The 17,873-nt window shown below is 38.5% G+C and overlaps 1 protein-coding gene across 4 annotated transcripts; it reads left to right on the top strand.

Moving 5' to 3' along the window:
- Positions 1-739: 739 nt before the first annotated feature.
- Positions 740-11,154, top strand: LOC131190814 (2'-5'-oligoadenylate synthase 1-like). 4 transcript variants are annotated; one of them, XM_058168235.1, is made up of 8 exons: positions 740-950; positions 1,645-1,746; positions 1,983-2,319; positions 2,953-3,235; positions 4,293-4,477; positions 5,679-5,908; positions 6,518-6,668; positions 10,291-11,154. In XM_058168235.1, the coding sequence occupies exons 3-8, from the start codon at positions 2,128-2,130 to the stop codon at positions 10,798-10,800; spliced, it is 1,551 nt and encodes a 516-aa protein (XP_058024218.1). In that variant the 5' UTR covers positions 740-950; positions 1,645-1,746; positions 1,983-2,127; the 3' UTR covers positions 10,801-11,154. The 4 variants fall into 4 exon arrangements, with proteins under 4 accessions (XP_058024218.1, XP_058024216.1, XP_058024219.1 ...); XM_058168233.1 differs by having other exon boundaries at positions 1,645-1,786; XM_058168236.1 differs by lacking the exon at positions 740-950 and having other exon boundaries at positions 1,276-1,746.
- The last annotated feature ends 6,719 nt before the right edge of the window (positions 11,155-17,873 follow it).

The raw sequence follows: 17,873 nt of genomic DNA, 5'->3' as shown, positions 1-17,873 counted from the left end.
CACACACACACACACACACACACACATCATCTCTTCAAGGTTCTGCAACCCCGGTGGCTTTTTAGACTTCAACTAAATTGTAAGAAAAGATGTCCCAGGACATTTTTCCCTTGCTGTCCTTGAGATATTATTGCGAAGATTTCCCCTTCCTCAGGACTGTAATTTCGGAGGGATTTTGAAATGCCTTTGGACTCCGCTCTAAATACTGAGGTCAGATCCTGGCACCAAGCAGAATGTGGTGGCTTCACCAGGCAATGGAAACTGGACCAAGGAGCAGAAAGGAGGTGCCAGCCAAGACAGAGGTCCATCATGTGATAAGATTTTTCCAGTACCACATGGTCCTGCATGGGTAGAGAAGTTCAGTCACCCATCTGGCCAACTTTTATAAATGAAATGGAAGGAAGGAGAATGACACCAGTTTTGCCAAGGAAAACTGTCTCAGGAGGAAGAGTTGTCCAACCTATATTTTGCTTTGTAATGTTAAGCTGTTTTGTATAGTCACATTGGAAACTCGCCCACAGGGTTCAGCCTCACATTTATTGCATGATGTGTTTTGTCCAAGAGACATTTCAAAAATAGGCAAAGACATTGCTGGAGCCAGATATATGGAATTAAGACTTTTCCACAATTTAATTCGTTTTTATGAGAATTATTTCATATATATTTCATTCTTGTTCCTACCACTAGGAATTGAAATTGAGAGTCTGATGAGAGAAATAACATCTAATATCTCAGGGTATCCTATCTGAGATCAGCCTCTGGTGTTTTGTACATAGTCTACACGTACCAGGCCAATCGGTGCCTACTCTAGAGACCCTGTGAGGCGTTCCCTTCGATTCACCCGGCCAGTTCTGTTCTCTTAGGTATCTGCTAGGGAGCGGAGCGTTTCAAGGGCACTGAAAATCGCCCCCAACCCGTTGGCTTCGCGGATTTCCTTATTCTAGCCCGGGGTAAGAATCGAAGCCTTTCATTTCCTCCACCACTTAACTGCAGAACGGATCTCAAGATCCTATTTAATTCAAAAGCCAGCCGGGGGGCATCTAATTTATAAAATGAAAGATACACCCAGCGATGGGAAGGGAAGGGAAGGGCGCACGGCTGCAGTCCTTGTAGCATACCATGCCGCAAACGGGAACCAGTGGATCCAGCAGATTTTGAGCTGGCAAAGTTCGCTTGCCGACTAACTGCAGAGGTTAGGCTGAGCAACTTGGTTCCTTTCCTTGAATGGGGGCAGACGGGAGTGGGTGGGTGGGGGCGCTGCAATCCGCTAGGAATTGACGCGCCGTTTCTAAGTTTCGGTTTCAAACACAGGGAGTGACTCTAATCGCGATAGGGGTTGTTTGTTCCTGAAAATCCCAGCGACATTAACTAGTTTGCTTGGCACTCCTTTTTTAGTTTATTTCTATGTATTTATTTATTTATTTCGTCAAACATGTATTTTATGACAGCTACAAGTGTAAACATAATTATAAATACATGTAAAGGATATGAATAAAAGAAAACGGAGAGGTTATGTCTGGAGACAAGACTCCAGCTGTTGTGAGTGTTACACCAATCCTCGCTTGGAAGATTCCCGGACTTTCACACACGCCCCGACCCCCTCCCCTCCTCCGTTCACCAGCACTTTCGTTTCCTGCACTTTAGTTTCGAACGTCGAAAAACGAAACCTCTACGCCTTGAAATTGTCTCCGACCTCGGACTTTGAAGGTAGTCTGTGAAAATACTTTTAGGACCCTCCAAAAGTTGGTATGTACGTAGATTTAGAGAACTTCGATTAGCAAGGACAGTAAGTAAAAAGTTATTTTGCACATTTTGTTATGTTAAAAGGATTCCAGTATCTTTTATAATAGTTACCATGCAGGGTGGAGGTTTTTCCAACATAGACAAGTATTTTTTTTGTCTTATGCAGATACAAAATACTCTGTTGCTGCTTTCCATACATTAATTTCACAATATCGAAATTATTTTTTATTTCAATTCAGCTTTTATATACGTTATTTGAAACTACATGCCTGAGAAACCTGACTGTACTGTGCACAGTCCAGTCCACCTTAAGAGCTTCTGTGGTGACATCAGAGAGAGGCAATAAGATAAATAGAGTCGGGTGGCTCATCCCTGTAGGCACAAATGGAGTACCAGACAGAGAGAATGAAGCTGTATTCCACCCCATCTAAAAGACTTGATGAATATATTGGTACGAACCTCCATCCCAGCAGGGAGTTTCAAGACAACGTCTGTGATGCTGTCAACAGGATTTGTTCTTTCCTGAGAGAAAAGTGTGACCTGTACATGGATGCCAGCGTGATCAAGACAATAAAGGTGAGCTTTGCTTGGTCTAACTAACCCAACTCTTAGTAAGGTAACGTCTCAGATAGAGTGGCACTGGCTCTTTTTAGACCATTGTGCCAACTTAGTTAAGGGTAGCAAGTTCCAAGCCCTCTTTCCAGACTGTGAGTTCAAATATGTATATAGCCTGCCTTAATAAATGTGAGTGCTGAAGTTAGGAAATAAATGCCAGACTTCATGCCAGTGTGGCCATGTCCTTGATAGACCCTCAGGAATTGACATGAATGCTGGTTCAGAGGGAGAGATGGATGGGAACAAGAACACGATTTGTTGAAAAGAATGTGAAAGAGGCCTCCTTGTTACATTATATGCAGTGACCCTGAAACTCGACATTAACCATATTCTAATGATAGGTATTGGCCAAACTATGGATTGATCCAGTCAAATGATCCGGTCGTTTTTATCCGGTATGAAGGTGTGAAGGACTCAATTATCGCAAGAGGAAGGGAAAGTGCAAAACATGTTTATTCTATACAATTAGGGTGCAGGTGTTTCTCCTTTTGTCTAGAGTCGGGGAGATATTTGCTGTGTTAAGTGACCAAATGATGAGAGAGTGAACATTTGCTTTTTTTAATATATATATATAATAATAATATATATATATAGGCTGGCTCTACAGGAAAAGGAACAACTCTGGATACGAGTTCGGATGTTGATCTGGTTATCTTCCTTAGCTGCTTCTCCAACTTCCAGGATCAAGTAGAGAAGCGTGAATGTGTGATCAAGGACATTGAAAAGAATTTGAATAGGTGTATCCAGACGATTGCTTTCAAAGTTGACGTCTTTCCACCGAGGAAGAAGGGAACACGCTCACTCCAACTCCACATCCAGGCAAAAAAGAAGACAGAGTTGATAGAAGTGGACATCCTCCCAGCATATGATGCTTTAGGTGAAGAATCTAAACACTTTCTTATTAATTCTGAGATAGGGTGAGCATAGGAACCTTCATCATGACTATAGAGAACCAATCATGGGTCCTTACGTTCTGTATGCATCAGGAGGCCCTTGCAATGGAAATTTATTACTGTCTATAGTCAGACAACAACAATGGTGTTTACATGGGACTTTAAACTCAGATTTTTAACTGGTCCAAAATGTAGTGAATTGATTATTAATAATGGGAAATAGGTTTTGAGATATGCTGATATGACTCCATCAGTGACCAATATGCTTCCAAGCCTAATTCAAGTTCCTGCTTTTAAAGCTGTACATGTTTTTTGCCCTTATGTTCCCGCTGGATCATCTGTCCCACGTAGAATCAACCTGCCCTAACTAGGTGAAATATATAGGGTACTTCTTGGATGCTTCTTGGTGCCTTCATGCCTTCTTGGTAGCAGTCTACACATTATGAAATACCTCCCCACCACCCAAGACAGAGGCAGACCCACTTTGCTAGCATTCCACTGAACAATTCTAATAGAACATCTTATTCTAATAGTGTAGAAAGCAGGGAGACCACCTTGAATATTCAGAAAATATTATATAAACAAAAATAACAGAAGGATTCCTTAAGTTCTTGAAAGAGAGACAATATTAAAAAGCCACTCTGGATCCCTAGGCTATAAGAGAGAGCGGCATGGGAAGCCTCGGGCTTGCAAGGTTTTGTTATGATAGCCTATCTCAATTAAGTGTAATGTTGGTTTCCATGTGGAATCTGTTTTGTAAACTGGCCTTTTGTGAAGGGTTGACATCAGTCTCGCAAATCTCATTGTGCTTCAGGATGGAGTCATCCAGAGCTTCCCAGCCAGCAAAGATGGATGGGGAATTCTGGGAGTTGAAGTCCACCAGACTTAAAGTTGCCAAGGTTGGAGACCCTGATCCAGAGTGAGGAGACGGCAATGGACGTAACAGTTGTTGAGGCCCTTAAAAATTCACAATGGGATAACACAGCATGATATCACACAAAAATCTTAATATGGTTTCTTTTGTTTCCTTTCCTATCCTAGGTCAGATAACCTTTACGTATGTCCCACCTCTGAAGGTCTATATCGAACTAATTGAAGCCAACGGACAGCCAGGGGAGTTCAATACTTCCTTCACAGAGCTGCAGAGGAATTTTGTGAAACGTTGTCCAGCAAAGCTCAAGGATCTGCTACGGCTGGTCAAGCACTGGTACAAGGAAATCAAGAAGGTGAGCTGTTATGAGGTGGGGGTGGGGAGGCTGGAAAAGTAACAGGAGGAAACAACCAACCAATGTTCCTTTGCATGTTAAATTACTTAATAGTTTTAAGTGATTTTTTTTTATAATACACTTTGATGGTAGGTTTTATTTTTCATCCTGCAGGCTAACCTTGTGTGAAGTAGATCTCTCCATATGAATTTGATAGATAAATAAATTTTGATAGATTTGTTACATATTTCATAAACAACTGCTCAGTCCAGGCTGCAAAAAAAAAAAAATTGGGAAGAAGAGACTCAAAACATTCAAAGAGTCTTCACCTTAATGAACTCACTAACAAATGAGGGCTGGGGGTTCCAATTGCAATTTCCAAGATTCCATACTTCTAGCGCTTGCATTGACACTCCCTGTTCTATACTGGAGTCCCCATGACCTTTGCTTCTTAGATCACACCTGCAAAACTGGCCTTGACATTGTTCAACTTCTGTTCAAATGGCAGTGTGGTGTGGTTTGTCCAGTCATTTCTTTGACATCCTATCTCTTTGTCCAACTTTTCTGGCCTACCACCAATTAAGCCATAACCCTACAATAATGGTAAGGACTGGGTTTTATTGTGGCCCTCTATTTGTCTTCCCTCAAAGGGAAGTCAAGAATCAATACTAGTTTCTCCTATTCCCTATATCAATACTAGTTTTCCCTTGGGTCTGGATGTCCTGGGAAAATATCCATAGAGATAGATATAAAGCCAACACATCTGACTTTGGATTCTGTTGGCTAGACCCAGAATGGGCCAATGCTGTAGTATTCAAAATATTGGGATAGGACCAGTTAGATTCAGATTCAATTCTTTTTTTAGGAAGACACCTTGAAAAGGGTGGCGGGGGGGAAGCTGGTCCAAGAGGTGAAAGCTGGTGCAGAAAGAAATAATCCAGCTACTGAAATTGGATGATGGAAAAGTGGCAGCTACAACAAGAGTGTGCAATTTGTGAAGTATGTGAGGTCTTAAGATCTTTGTGTAGGGATCAGAGTTCTCCCAAGTTTATTGAAATTTAGTGTCAAACAACCAGCAGCAAAGCTGTTTTATGCCAAAGCTCAGGACAAGATAACTGAATGTAGTAAGTCTCCAATGGGCTTAATGCAGTGATTATTTTTTTAAAAAATACCCTACCCATTCAGAAAGACAACAGCCTGATGATAGTATATTTTTTTCTAGCAATCCAGCACATCCTCCAAATTTCCCCCCAAATTTGCCCTGGAATTGCTTACAATTTATGCTTGGGAAGAAGCAGAAGGAGGCGAGCAATTCAACACAGCAGAAGGATTTTGCACAGTGATGAAACTGATCACACGGTACCAGGATCTCTGCCTCTTTTGGACTAAATACTACCCTCTTGATAATTCCAAAGTGGGGCTCCATGTGAAAGGAAAATTGAGGGAGTCACGGTAAGGATACTACTTCTTTCTTGTTGCCTTTTCTTATATAAGCTTTTATTCAGTTGGGTACAGTGATAATCAGATTGTATTTCTCTTGAATTACCTGTTAAATCTTAATTGCACAAATTTAGCTTACATGTTCTGGCAATCTTCCATTTTGCTTGAATATTTTGAGGCAAGAAAAACATACTTATTACTCTTTTCCACTTGGAGAGAACTGCTTTCCCACTATCTCTAAGTGGAAGTGAATGAAAGACGCAGAAGGGTGAAATTTCTTCTCTTCCTATCACTAGAGACTATGGAGTTTTTGACATAGGACTCTATAGCTGTAAATTCAGTAAACGGAAGCAAACATAAAAGTCTAAATTCTAAATGCCATATTTAAGTTACCCTGTAGTTACTGTGTACAATAGTACATAGTACTATTTGATTGGTATAAATTAGGGAAGGAAAACGTATTAAAACAACATATTGAAAAGTGTAATCTACTTGGCACACACTTGCACTGGAGTAACATATATTTTAAGTTCTTGTAATAATTAGTTTTTCATTTCTCCTGCGAGTGTATGTTACATTTTGTAATTTTTTTTTAAAAAAAAGTATGCGTTTGCATTGCAGCCCTGTGATTATCGATCCAGCAGATCCGACAGCAAATGTTGCCAAAGCCAACTCAGGAGCTTGGGGTCTATTGGCCCAGAAAGCTTCTGATTGCCTGAGACAGCCTTGTTGCATGAAGGATGAGCAACCTATCAAACCCTGGAATGTGCAGGTAGTGTGCATATGTCATTTTCTTTCTAACAGGCAATTTTTTAAAAAAAATCATAACTTCTAAGTCTTGGGATATTTCAGGTCTGTATAATGTTTACATCATGCAAAGATTCTGAAATCTCAATGTCTTTAAAAGGAAATGGGTTTCTTATTGGCTTTCTCTAGTTGAACCACCAAACATAGTTTTAAACTGGATAACTACATCATATTAGAGTTCTGCGTTTAACTGTGGTTTGTTGAATCCTGGGAGCTGAAGTCCACAAGTCTTAAAGTTGCCAAGTTTGGAGACCCAATCTTGCTAGGCCATAATGGCTGAGCCTGAGAGCCTTGGACAAATCCAACCTAAACAGTAGTTTCCATAAGCAACTTTCTCATCAGTCAGGTCCAAGAGAAGCACTTCAGGGTTATTGCTTGCTTGCTTCCAGGTGGGGAATCAGGTGTGAAGCAAAGTTATGGATTTGACAAGTATCTGCAACTTCACAGGCAAAGTTTAATTAGTGTTCTGTTCAGTCTTTGAGGGTGAAAGGGTAAATGTTCATAGAAAAATCAGGTAAATAATCCATTCTGGAGTTACTTTCCCTTGTGTAAAAAAAGGAACAAATGCAGCAGGTTTCAAAATAGGCTGCTGAGAATTCATTTTCAGCAACATAGATAACCACTTTTTTTTAATCACATTAAATTTCGCTTGTACATTGGCAAGATGAGCCCTGTTTTCAGGTAGAGTCACTAACTACCTGTGTTTCTCAACCTTAGTACCTTTAAGATATCTGGACTTCAACTCCCTAGGAATTCTGCAAATTGAAGTCGACTTCTTAATGTTGAAAAGGTAGAGAAACACTGGTCTATACATACACATTAAATATACATTACAAATGGCAATTTAAAGATGTTAAAATAATTAGGAGGAAAGAAATGGGAGAGCAGAGGAAAGATTTTAAAGGTATCTAAGGATTGCAGTTTTATTGTACAATGTTTGTTGCCTCGCTCTTGAAGCAGTGGGGCAAAATTTGGCTACGTTATTGATAGCAGTGGGTCTTATGGTCTCCTAAAAGATAGGAAATGTCATATTGGTTGTCTCTCCCTGGGAATTCCTTTATGAGGGGCCAAATGAATACATCAAACAGCTTCAAATAGAAATTGCAATACAACAGGATATGCTGAACATCCTTCATGGGGTGGGAGTCACAGGGGCAAAGTCATTGCCATGGGAGATTCACTTCCATTTCCATTTCATGTGCAGATCAGGATTTATTTATTTTATGAATGAAGCCATCCAACTTACAGCATGCCATTGTAAAAAAGTAATTCCCCACTCCGTTTTAGTCAATGAACTGAGCCAGTGATACGAATACCTCATTGAACAGAAGCAGCCCTATATAGATCTCAAAAACTTTGCATCGCAGTGAAGTTGTTACTACATAGCATGAAACTGAAGTGAGTTATACACTGGTGCAATGATCCTATACATACATACATACATACCAGGGTTTTACTTACCTTTACTACTGGTTCGCAATGGGGCCGCACATGCGCAGAAGCTTCCTGATGATGTTCAGGTCAGTGGGTGGAGTCTCCTGCTGGTTTTACTACCGGTTCTTGCAAACCGGTCCGAACTGGGGGCAACCCACCACTGATACATACATACATACATACATACATACATACATACACACACTTGCAAGATTACAAGAAGTTCAGTGTTTTGGAATGGACAAATCTAGGTAAAGACCTAAACTGCATTTGGATAGGAGAAGGCATTCTAACCTTTTCAGGCAACAAAAACAGCTAGGACAATCTTATGGTTTGTATATCATTACTTTAGGATAAAACTTGTAGAATGTTTCTTTACAATGTATCAATAACATACATTATGATTATGGTTGGTTGTACAATCAGCCAGAGATGTAGACTGGATGTGGCACTTTAATCCACCTGTTGAATTGAGTTCTTTGCAGGGACCTGGGATCAGCAGAAGTTGTTTGAGAGTGTTAAAGTTATCATTGCAGGATGTAAGCTGTTCCAAATCAAGCTGCTTTCTGCAATTGATTGATAGCGATTTTGTCAATGCCAATGCAGTTTAAGTGATGCCCCATATGTTTTGGGATTGCACCTACTATTAGTACTATTTTAGATTTCTTTTGCCACAGTTGTTTAACTTCTATTTGCAGGTCGTTTTTGTGATTTTCTCCAGTTCTTTCTCTTCTCTTCTGCTGCTCTTCTGACTGCAATGTACATTATCCAGACTTTTTTGTCTTACTAACAATAGTTAAGTCTGGGTTATGGGGCAGGTGCCTGTCTGTTTGAATTCTAAAGTCCCAGCGCACTTTAGCCTCTTTATTTTCTACTACTTTGTCTATTTTATGATCCTATCAGTTCCTGTTTTCATGCAAGAATTATTTCTATTTTACATAATCATATATGATTATTATTTTATCCCACCTTTTTAATAATATCTAACTCAAGGAGGGAGGCAAACATACCTAATACTCCTGCCATCCTGCAAAGTGGGTTGTGCTGAGAAAGGGACTGGCCCAAAGTCCTCAGCCAGCTTTCATGCCTAAGGGAAGCTCAGAATTGATAGTTGTGTTTAATACTAGACAACCCATGACCTGTTGGGCCATCCTTTGAGAGAAGGGTAGTGCTGTGTGATATAAGAATAATAATAGTAAATCAAAATTTACCTACCAGGAGAGAGAAACAGAATGACCACAAGTAGTCGAAAGTAGCAGCGGCAGCAGGAGCAATTTCCAACCTCCTGCCAGATTCCCCATTGGGAAACTGGAAGGAGTGTTGGAAATCATGAATCTGCGACCATGGCTGACTGTGGTGGACCTGCAGCAGCCAGAACTTTGCCAATAGAACTGATCTGAAGATCTGGGAACTTTCAATTCCATGGGAGTAATGGGTCCTGGTTTTCATACACATTCTGGGGATTTTAGGTACTGTGACTCAAAAATCATTATGCTATGATTGTTAATTGAAGGTTACCAACAAAGAAACCCTGTAAATAATACCCTGTTTCCCCAAAAATACAACCTGTCATGAAAGTAAGTCCTAGCTTGATTTTTACATGTGGGCCCAATATAAGCCCTACCCCCAAAATAAGCCCTAATTAAGATTCCGCCCACTCCAGAGTGCACGGGTAAAAATTAAGCTAGGGTGGGGATGGGTGTGTGTGGAGCTGCCCTACTACTTACCTTTGGACAGTTGTAGCCAGGCCTCGCACACCCTGACACCTGCCTTACCAGCCCATTTCTTCTGCAGCCGGTAAGGCTTTCCTGAGGAGGTCTGTAACTGATAACAAAGCTCCAGATCGATCCAGAGTTCTGTTATCGGCTGCCTTGCCAGCCGCAGAAGAAGTAGTTCCTGAAGGACTCTGACAGCGAAAAGGAGGCCGGGGGTGACTCACGCAAGTGAGGTTAGTCAGTGTATGGCATCCCCCGAAAATAAGACCCAGTGTCTTTTTGGGTGGCAAAACAAAATCTAAGACAGGGTCTTATTTTCAGGGAAACACAGTATATAGGTATTATACATTATTGATTTATTATATGATACTGGTAGAACAGTTATGTTCATAAATGATGTTTAACGTTTTGGTCAATTGTTTCACCTTTTTCTTTTAGCCAACCCGAGACATTAAGGTGACAGTGAAACACCATACAGGAACATCTGCAATTATATCATGCAGCCCTTTTGAATCTATCAAGTGGGTCAAGGAGAAGTTTGGGAAAGAAGGGCTTATCTGTGAGCTATATTTGGAGGAAACTGTGCAAGAAAATATAGCCTTGCAGAATGATAAAAGATTGGCAGATTATGGAATATTCTTTAATACTACCTTCTGGCTACTTTACAGTACATCACAAATGCTGAACATTTTTGTAAAAGACCTCAATAGCAGAACCAAAAGCTACACAGTGAGCTCCAGGGAAACTGTCCTGGGCCTGAAAAAGATGATTGAAGCCCGCATACAAGTAGTGGTAAATGAACAACGCCTGACCTACCAGGATAAAGAGTTGGAAGATGGAAAGACACTTGCCTATTACAAAATTAGAAACAATGACACTGTCTACCTGCTTTTGAGGCTTAGAGGTGGGCATTGGAATGGAATGGAAAATGAATTAGAATTACAATAGAATAGAATAGAATAGAATAGAATAGAATAGAATAGAATAGAATAGAATAGAATAGAATAGAATAGAATAGAATAGAATTCTTTATTGATTTAGTTATTTCACCATAGTAAAAATATAAAACCAGCACAAATATACAAGAAGATACAAAATAAATTGTCACCCCTAGAGTTAACCCCAATCTGATCTAAATATTCCATCCTCTTCAAAATTGGCTTTGCATTTTAAGAACAGGAAGAATGCCTAACGCTCCGGGCACATATTTATGAGCTATTCCTATGTACTGAGTGTTGGTGTTTCTCCTCCTTAAACTACAATGAAATTATCATACTATTTTTCATATATTATTATATTATATTATATTATATTATATTATATTATATTATATATTATATTATATTATATTATATTATATTATATTATATTATATTATATTATATTATATTATATTATATTATATTATATTATATTATATTATATTATTATATTATACTATACTATACTATACTATACTATACTATACTATACTATACTATACTATACTATACTATATATTATACTGTGAGGGTGCTTATGACTTATTTTAGCTTTTCATTCCTTTCCAGCACCTAAAGGTCTTAAATGTGAGGATTGGTTGCAAGGTTACTTTTTCATCACTATTCTAACCTTGAATGGTTACTATATGCTGTTAAACAAGGGCTATCTATATCTCTACATACACCTAGAACTGCACACAGAGTTAAAGTAATTATCCAATCATCTTGTGGAAATTATGGGCCATAAGACTGAGATAAAATCCTGGAGAAGCTGTGTAAGGATTGGAAGAAGGCAAAATATTTATCTTGGGAGATACGAATGCACTTTTAGATTTGAGCTTAGACAAATTGATGCAAGGGAAAAGGTGGAAAGCTTTCAAAAAGATATTTAAATATATGGATGAACTGACATGGACACTTATATGGAAATTACAAAATCCAGCAGAGAGATTACATCTTTTTCTCAGCAATAAATCCATTATATTCAAGAATAGATATGTATTTGGTTTCTAAGACATAATACCATGCATTAAAGAAGTAAATATTATTTCAATGACTTATATAGATCGTAATCAAGTTTTAATAACATGGAGTGTGCTGAAGAAAAAATATTTTTCAGGTAGAAGATGAATGATACTAACCTACAAAAAGAGGAATCAAACTTCTTTAAAATGCATAGGACATCAGAAAACACTAGTTCTACCATTTGGGAAACAAATAAAGCATATAATCTAAATACGTCAAAAAAGAAAAGTACAACAAACAAAGAATAACTAGATGCTAAAATAAGAGAATTGGAATAAAAGGATAAAAGTAACCCAGAAGTAACAAGAAAGATAACGGATCAGACAATTGCAAAATAAATAAATAGCACCTACATTTAATAGAAATGGAAGAATTGCAGAACAAAAGAAATGCTAATTAGAATAATCTAGTTAGTTAAATTGAACATGCAAATAAAGCAGAAATTTTTTTTGCATATAAACTCAGAAAATTAAATACCTATCTACTTTTCTGAAGCAGCTCCTTTCTCTTTTTTTTCTCTTTACGTTCACAGATAACTTTAATAATTCAGTGGCGATTTGGTATTTAATTTAAAGATTAAAAACATGTTTCATATAAGATAATTCAGTGCATTTTGGAACTAATTATTAATGTTATATTTAGATTTACAATTTAAGCAACTCTATGCTCATGTACAGCTTAGAGATATTTAATATTGATATAAATGTTGTATTATGAAAAGTTTACCTTGTCGCAGTCAATGATTACAGCTTCCTCTTTCTATTGTATAAACAAGCTATTTTTTGTGTACTATATATTATTTATATTCTATAATAAAATAATTAATTTGGGGAAAAATAGCTGTGACTTCAAACAATCGTTTCTGAACTATTCCGATCTATCCCAAACCCGATTTCAGATGTACTTTTTTATGAATGAGAAGTTAATCTCACTTTCTTCTTATAAAACATCATTACACTTTCCCAAGTTTAAAATTTACTAAAGTCTATCATAAATGTTTGCTGTAATTATATAAAGTTTTTTCCCCCTAATGCTTAGGAAAATACTAGTATTAGTGATTTGAGCAGCATGTAAAATAAAGAACATTTGATCTTGTCCATTTCAATTCCTCTGTGAAACCGGAAAAGAATTTTATGCTAATAATTGCAATTGACCTACTGTGAAATACAGAGAAATCCGTTATGTTTTTAAGTGTCCAGTTACCTAACATAATGGTACTGTAGTTGTGATACAATTCTCTCATGAAAATGTAGATCATTCCGTTTTATATAACTAAATCTGAAATGATTGCAAATAGCCACAAGGTGGTGAAAGAACATCACTAAAATATTTAAAATGACCAAGGAGTGTAGTGGCCATATTTTAAATTTGATTTTATTATGAAGCAATTTTAGTTCCATAATAAATAACTGATATACAATAAATCACTTGAAGACTAAAAAAAGAAGAAGATAAAACTGAAGCTGACCAGACTAAGGAGGCTAGCCAGATAAATACCTGGTAGGCAGATTTGTTTTTCCTATTTTCCACTCCAAAAACTAAGCTGCATCTTATACTCCGAAAAATACGGTAGTAGTATATTTGGGATTTTTAATTTTTTTTTTTTGTTTACATTTATATCCCGCCCTTCTCCGAAGACTCAGGGCGGCTTACAGTGTATAAGGCAATAGTCTCATTCTATTTGTATATTTTTTACAAAGTCAACTTATTGCCCCCCCAACAATCTGGGTCCTCATTTTACCTACCTTATAAAGGATGGAAGGCTGAGTCAACCTTGGGCCGGGCTTGAACCTGCAGTAATTGCAGGCTCTGTGTTCTAATAACAGGCTTCTTAATGGCCTGAGCTATCCCGGCCCTGAGCTATCCCGGCCATATATAAATTCAGTCTATATGGTCAGTCATAACATTGTTTAGCCGAATTAAAATTATTATTCATTTCCCTCAAATAAGACTACATCTACTTTTTTAAAAAAAACAAATCATAAAAGGCAGGGGTTTTTTTAAGTCTTCAAATAGTTTTTTCCTCAGGAAATTGAATCATTACAAAGCTTAATTTAGGGATGCTGTGCTTATGACTGGAATAAAATTGATTTTCATATGAAACAGGGAAGAGTTATTACTTCATATAGGGCTGCAGCATCAATAGTGGCCTCTTCAGAATTCAAGCCACTTGAGAAACCCATACCCCTGCAGGCAAACACAAACTGACATTCAGCAGCCACTTAGCATGCCCTATCCTTGTTTTGTTTTCTTGGGAGCTTTTATCTATCCCAATTACACTTGATAGCAATAGCACTTAGATTTATATACCACTTCATAGTGCTTAACAGCCCTCTCTAAGCCGTTTACAGTATCAACATATTGCCCCCAACAATCTGGGTCCTCATTTTACTGACCTTGGGAGGCTGGAAGGCTGAGTCAACCTTGAGCTGGTGGGACTTGAACTGCCAAACTGCTGGCAGCTGGCAGTCAGCAGAAGTAGCCTGCAGTACTGCAATCTAATCACTGCGCCACCTCCACTCTCATCCTCCTGCAATTCATGGGATCCTTCAATCCTGCTGATACCTACCTTTGAATGAATACATTTTGGTGAGGCCATGTAAGAGCTGTGGAATGAAAATGGTCTAGGTCTACTTAGGATACCTTCTCTTAGAAAAATGCGTCACCTTGGTTTACCAGAAAAATGAGAGAAACAAAGTAGATTGATGGGTAGAGGGCTGGAGTGTGTTATGAATTCTTGGGAAGAATTGGAATAGAGCTCGGTTAAATACTACTTCAAAGCAAAGGATGCAGCTAAAAGGGCTTCTTTTCCTAGCAACTGCGGACTAACAGAGCTGCCATTGCTAAACAGCACAGTCAAATGACATTGTGCTTTATGACCCCATCACTTAGTGCTGAAAATTCTGGTCCCAATGACCGTCATCGAGGAAAGGCTACATCTAGAGAAATAAGGGCCTCCACTTGCTTGCTCAGCATTTGCTCTTTGCCCTTCCTAGATGTGGAGTGGGACAACTTGTTGCGGCCAACTCACCTCCGCCAACTCGCCATGGCCAACATGGCCTATTGCATGGACAAGTCACTGCAGAACAATTCAACAATTCAATTTAAGTATTTAAACTAATTTTAAAATGATTTTAATTTTTGTCATTCACATTTCATTTTTGTCCCTCCTTTTGCCTTCTTCCTTTAATGATTCTATTCCACAATTTCTTCAATATTAGTTGTCCTGCAGCGAGTTGGCCACAGCAAGTTGGCTGTGATGAGTTGGCTGCGCTAAGTTGTCCTAGATGATTAATCATTGGGACTGCACCCATGATTTAAGGAGAGGATTAATGACTCCTTGACTGTGAGATGTGTCCCCACCTGCTTATATAGTAGAAGGAAGCTATGTATTTACTAAAGCTCTCCTTCAACCCAAAGCATCTTTCTAATTATAGGATAATCTCAGATTTTATACTCGGGGGCTGCAATAAATCTCAACTTTACAATTACTGTCCAGGATTCGGGAACTTGTTTGCAATAGAAAGTAGCAGACCTAACATGACTAGATAGATTGCTGCCCTGCAGGCAAAATGGAAGAGAAAGATCTGCTGTTGAAAACCACAGAAAGTAGACCTTACACATGTTTATATCTACTTCTGCTCCAAGTCAATAAAAATTTGCCAATTCTCTTCCCAGCCTGGAGATTGGGTGACACCTTGGCAAAGTTCATCTAATAATTCAGGCGTGAACATTTTCATGCCTTTCTGCTGCTTCTTCCTCATACAGCAGTGTGCTTGAGGGCCAGATGGAGGATATTTCTGCTTTAAGTCAGAGACTGCCAGATCCTGGGTTGGTATGGTGGAATCAGCTGCTGTCTCAATCTTCTTGCTGGCTCCTGGAAGTACCAGGTCTGCTTCTGGTAATATTTAGTCCAGGATGCTTTTCCTCATCTGAGGAGAGCCCTGCAGACCAGATCACTCATGACAAGAATAACCATATTGAAACTGGCTGTCAAAAGAAGCTGGTGTTGATCTCCAAAGTCTGAAATGGCTTAGGGTAGGATGATCTGAAGAACTGCTTCTCCTGCTAAGAACTTGTCCATTTACTTACATCAGCAGCAAAGGCCATTCTGAAGATACTGCATAAGAACAAAATTTACTGTACAACTCCAGGGAAGATGAAGCAAATTGTATAAGCAAAGAAATGAATATTGTTTTGAATTATTTCATTTGAACTTTGGTGAACTTTCTAGAAAAGATCATCTTTGCTGGTTGTCCTGTTTTTCCTTCTTATTGCTAATCAGTTATTAGATTGGGGGTGTCCTTGGTGATCTCTGAACTTGGTTGTTAGTTGCTGTTCATGTATGTGTTCTACTAGTCAACCAGCAGACAGAAGGCATGATGAAAACTCTTTAATTTCATAACATGTGGATAGACTTAGCCACAATTTCAACATGACCCTCCTAGACCAAGCCAAGTCCAAAAATGGTAGAGAATTTCTGGAAACCTGGCACTCTGACAAATTAGCCATCAAAAGTCACATAGACATAACTAATGACTATATTCAAAAGAGACAACCAACAAGCCAAAAAGGGAAAACCAACTTCAAAACACCACTCCACTAGCGATCAGTACCAGATGAGCATCCGTTAACTCCAGGATTAACATCAGACCAACAATCAAGAAATAAACAGTACCCAGTCAAGGAACTGCCAAAGAAGCTACTAAACCAACCAAAGCCCCACCAAGACTACTCCCATCAACACTGATAGGGCAAGCCACTAGAATATAAATTGAGAGCAAACCCCACTCCTTACTAGGACTGATGTTGTTACCTAGTTTGGGTAATGAAAGGTCTGCAAGAAAACAATCAAGCTCAGAGAGTACCAAGGAACTCTTGTTTCAATGCTGACCTAAAGTATTCTCCTTTATCAGTATTGGATCTAGGCTGAAAATCTCAGACGACCCCAGATGGTCGCAGGTCTGGAGAACTTGCTAATGGTAGCCTAGGGTTTTGCAGCTCAAATTAGCTCTAATGCTGATCAACTCTGAAGAAGTGACAAAAGCAATGATGGAAGTTTCTCAAGGTCGTGATACTGAAAATAAAATCCAGTGAGAAAAGTGACATGAAAGTTTTCTGGGGATTATGTTTGAAGTTTTCTTGAACAGATGAAATTAAACTCAAGCCTGTATATCCCTATATTTAGGGATGACAAAGATGGGCCATCATAAAGATAAAGCAATTTTTGAATTATAATTCCTTACTCAAACAAGGGAGCTTTCCTGCACAGAACCATGTAGAAATTAATTCAATGGCAATTCAATTAAAATGTAAATGCAAAATGAATTAAAATAACAGCAATAAAACATCATCTAAAATAATTATTGCAAGCAATTAAGCATGTGCATTTTCAAAGCCTACTGTGGGAATGAAAAAAGAGGGCTCAAATAAATCTCATATGTCTCATCTCATATATCTCTTTTAAGTTCAGAGGAATGCTCACAAACGTCGGCCTTCTCTGCACAACACACTTAACTCAGCTGCTAACTCAGTTAAGTCAGCCTCCTGGCTATCCAGGCAGCACCCACACTCTCATTCTAGGTTGAAAATAACTAACTGAAGAAGTACAAAGGGTTGCCAGTAGCTTATAAGCTCTTATGCAAGAAGAGAATTGGCAAGATTTGATTGATTTGGTACACTTTTTCCCAATAGCCAGGTAACCATTAATTATGTGTAGCTTAGGGGCTAAATCCAGCTAATGTTTGGGAGAAGGATTCTGTTTTTCCAAGTCCATGACAGTGACTTCTTTAATTGATGGCACTTCTTTTTTAAGTCATTCTATATCACTAGCTCTTTTTCTTGGAGCTCTTTTTCTTTATGACAAGTCAGAAGAACTTTATGGGCCATAAAACATTCTTTCCAAGGTTGTCATAGCGCCAAATGGTCATTAAATGACCAGTGATAACTTGGGTACTACCCGAAAAGACATATGAAGTGGTTCCAATGGGATGAGTGAAAGAAAAATGTACAGGA

This window comes from Ahaetulla prasina, chromosome 2 (assembly GCF_028640845.1).
Source record: "Ahaetulla prasina isolate Xishuangbanna chromosome 2, ASM2864084v1, whole genome shotgun sequence".
NCBI classification, from domain to species: domain Eukaryota; kingdom Metazoa; phylum Chordata; class Lepidosauria; order Squamata; family Colubridae; genus Ahaetulla; species Ahaetulla prasina.
This window is presented reverse-complemented; position numbering and strand designations above follow the sequence as displayed.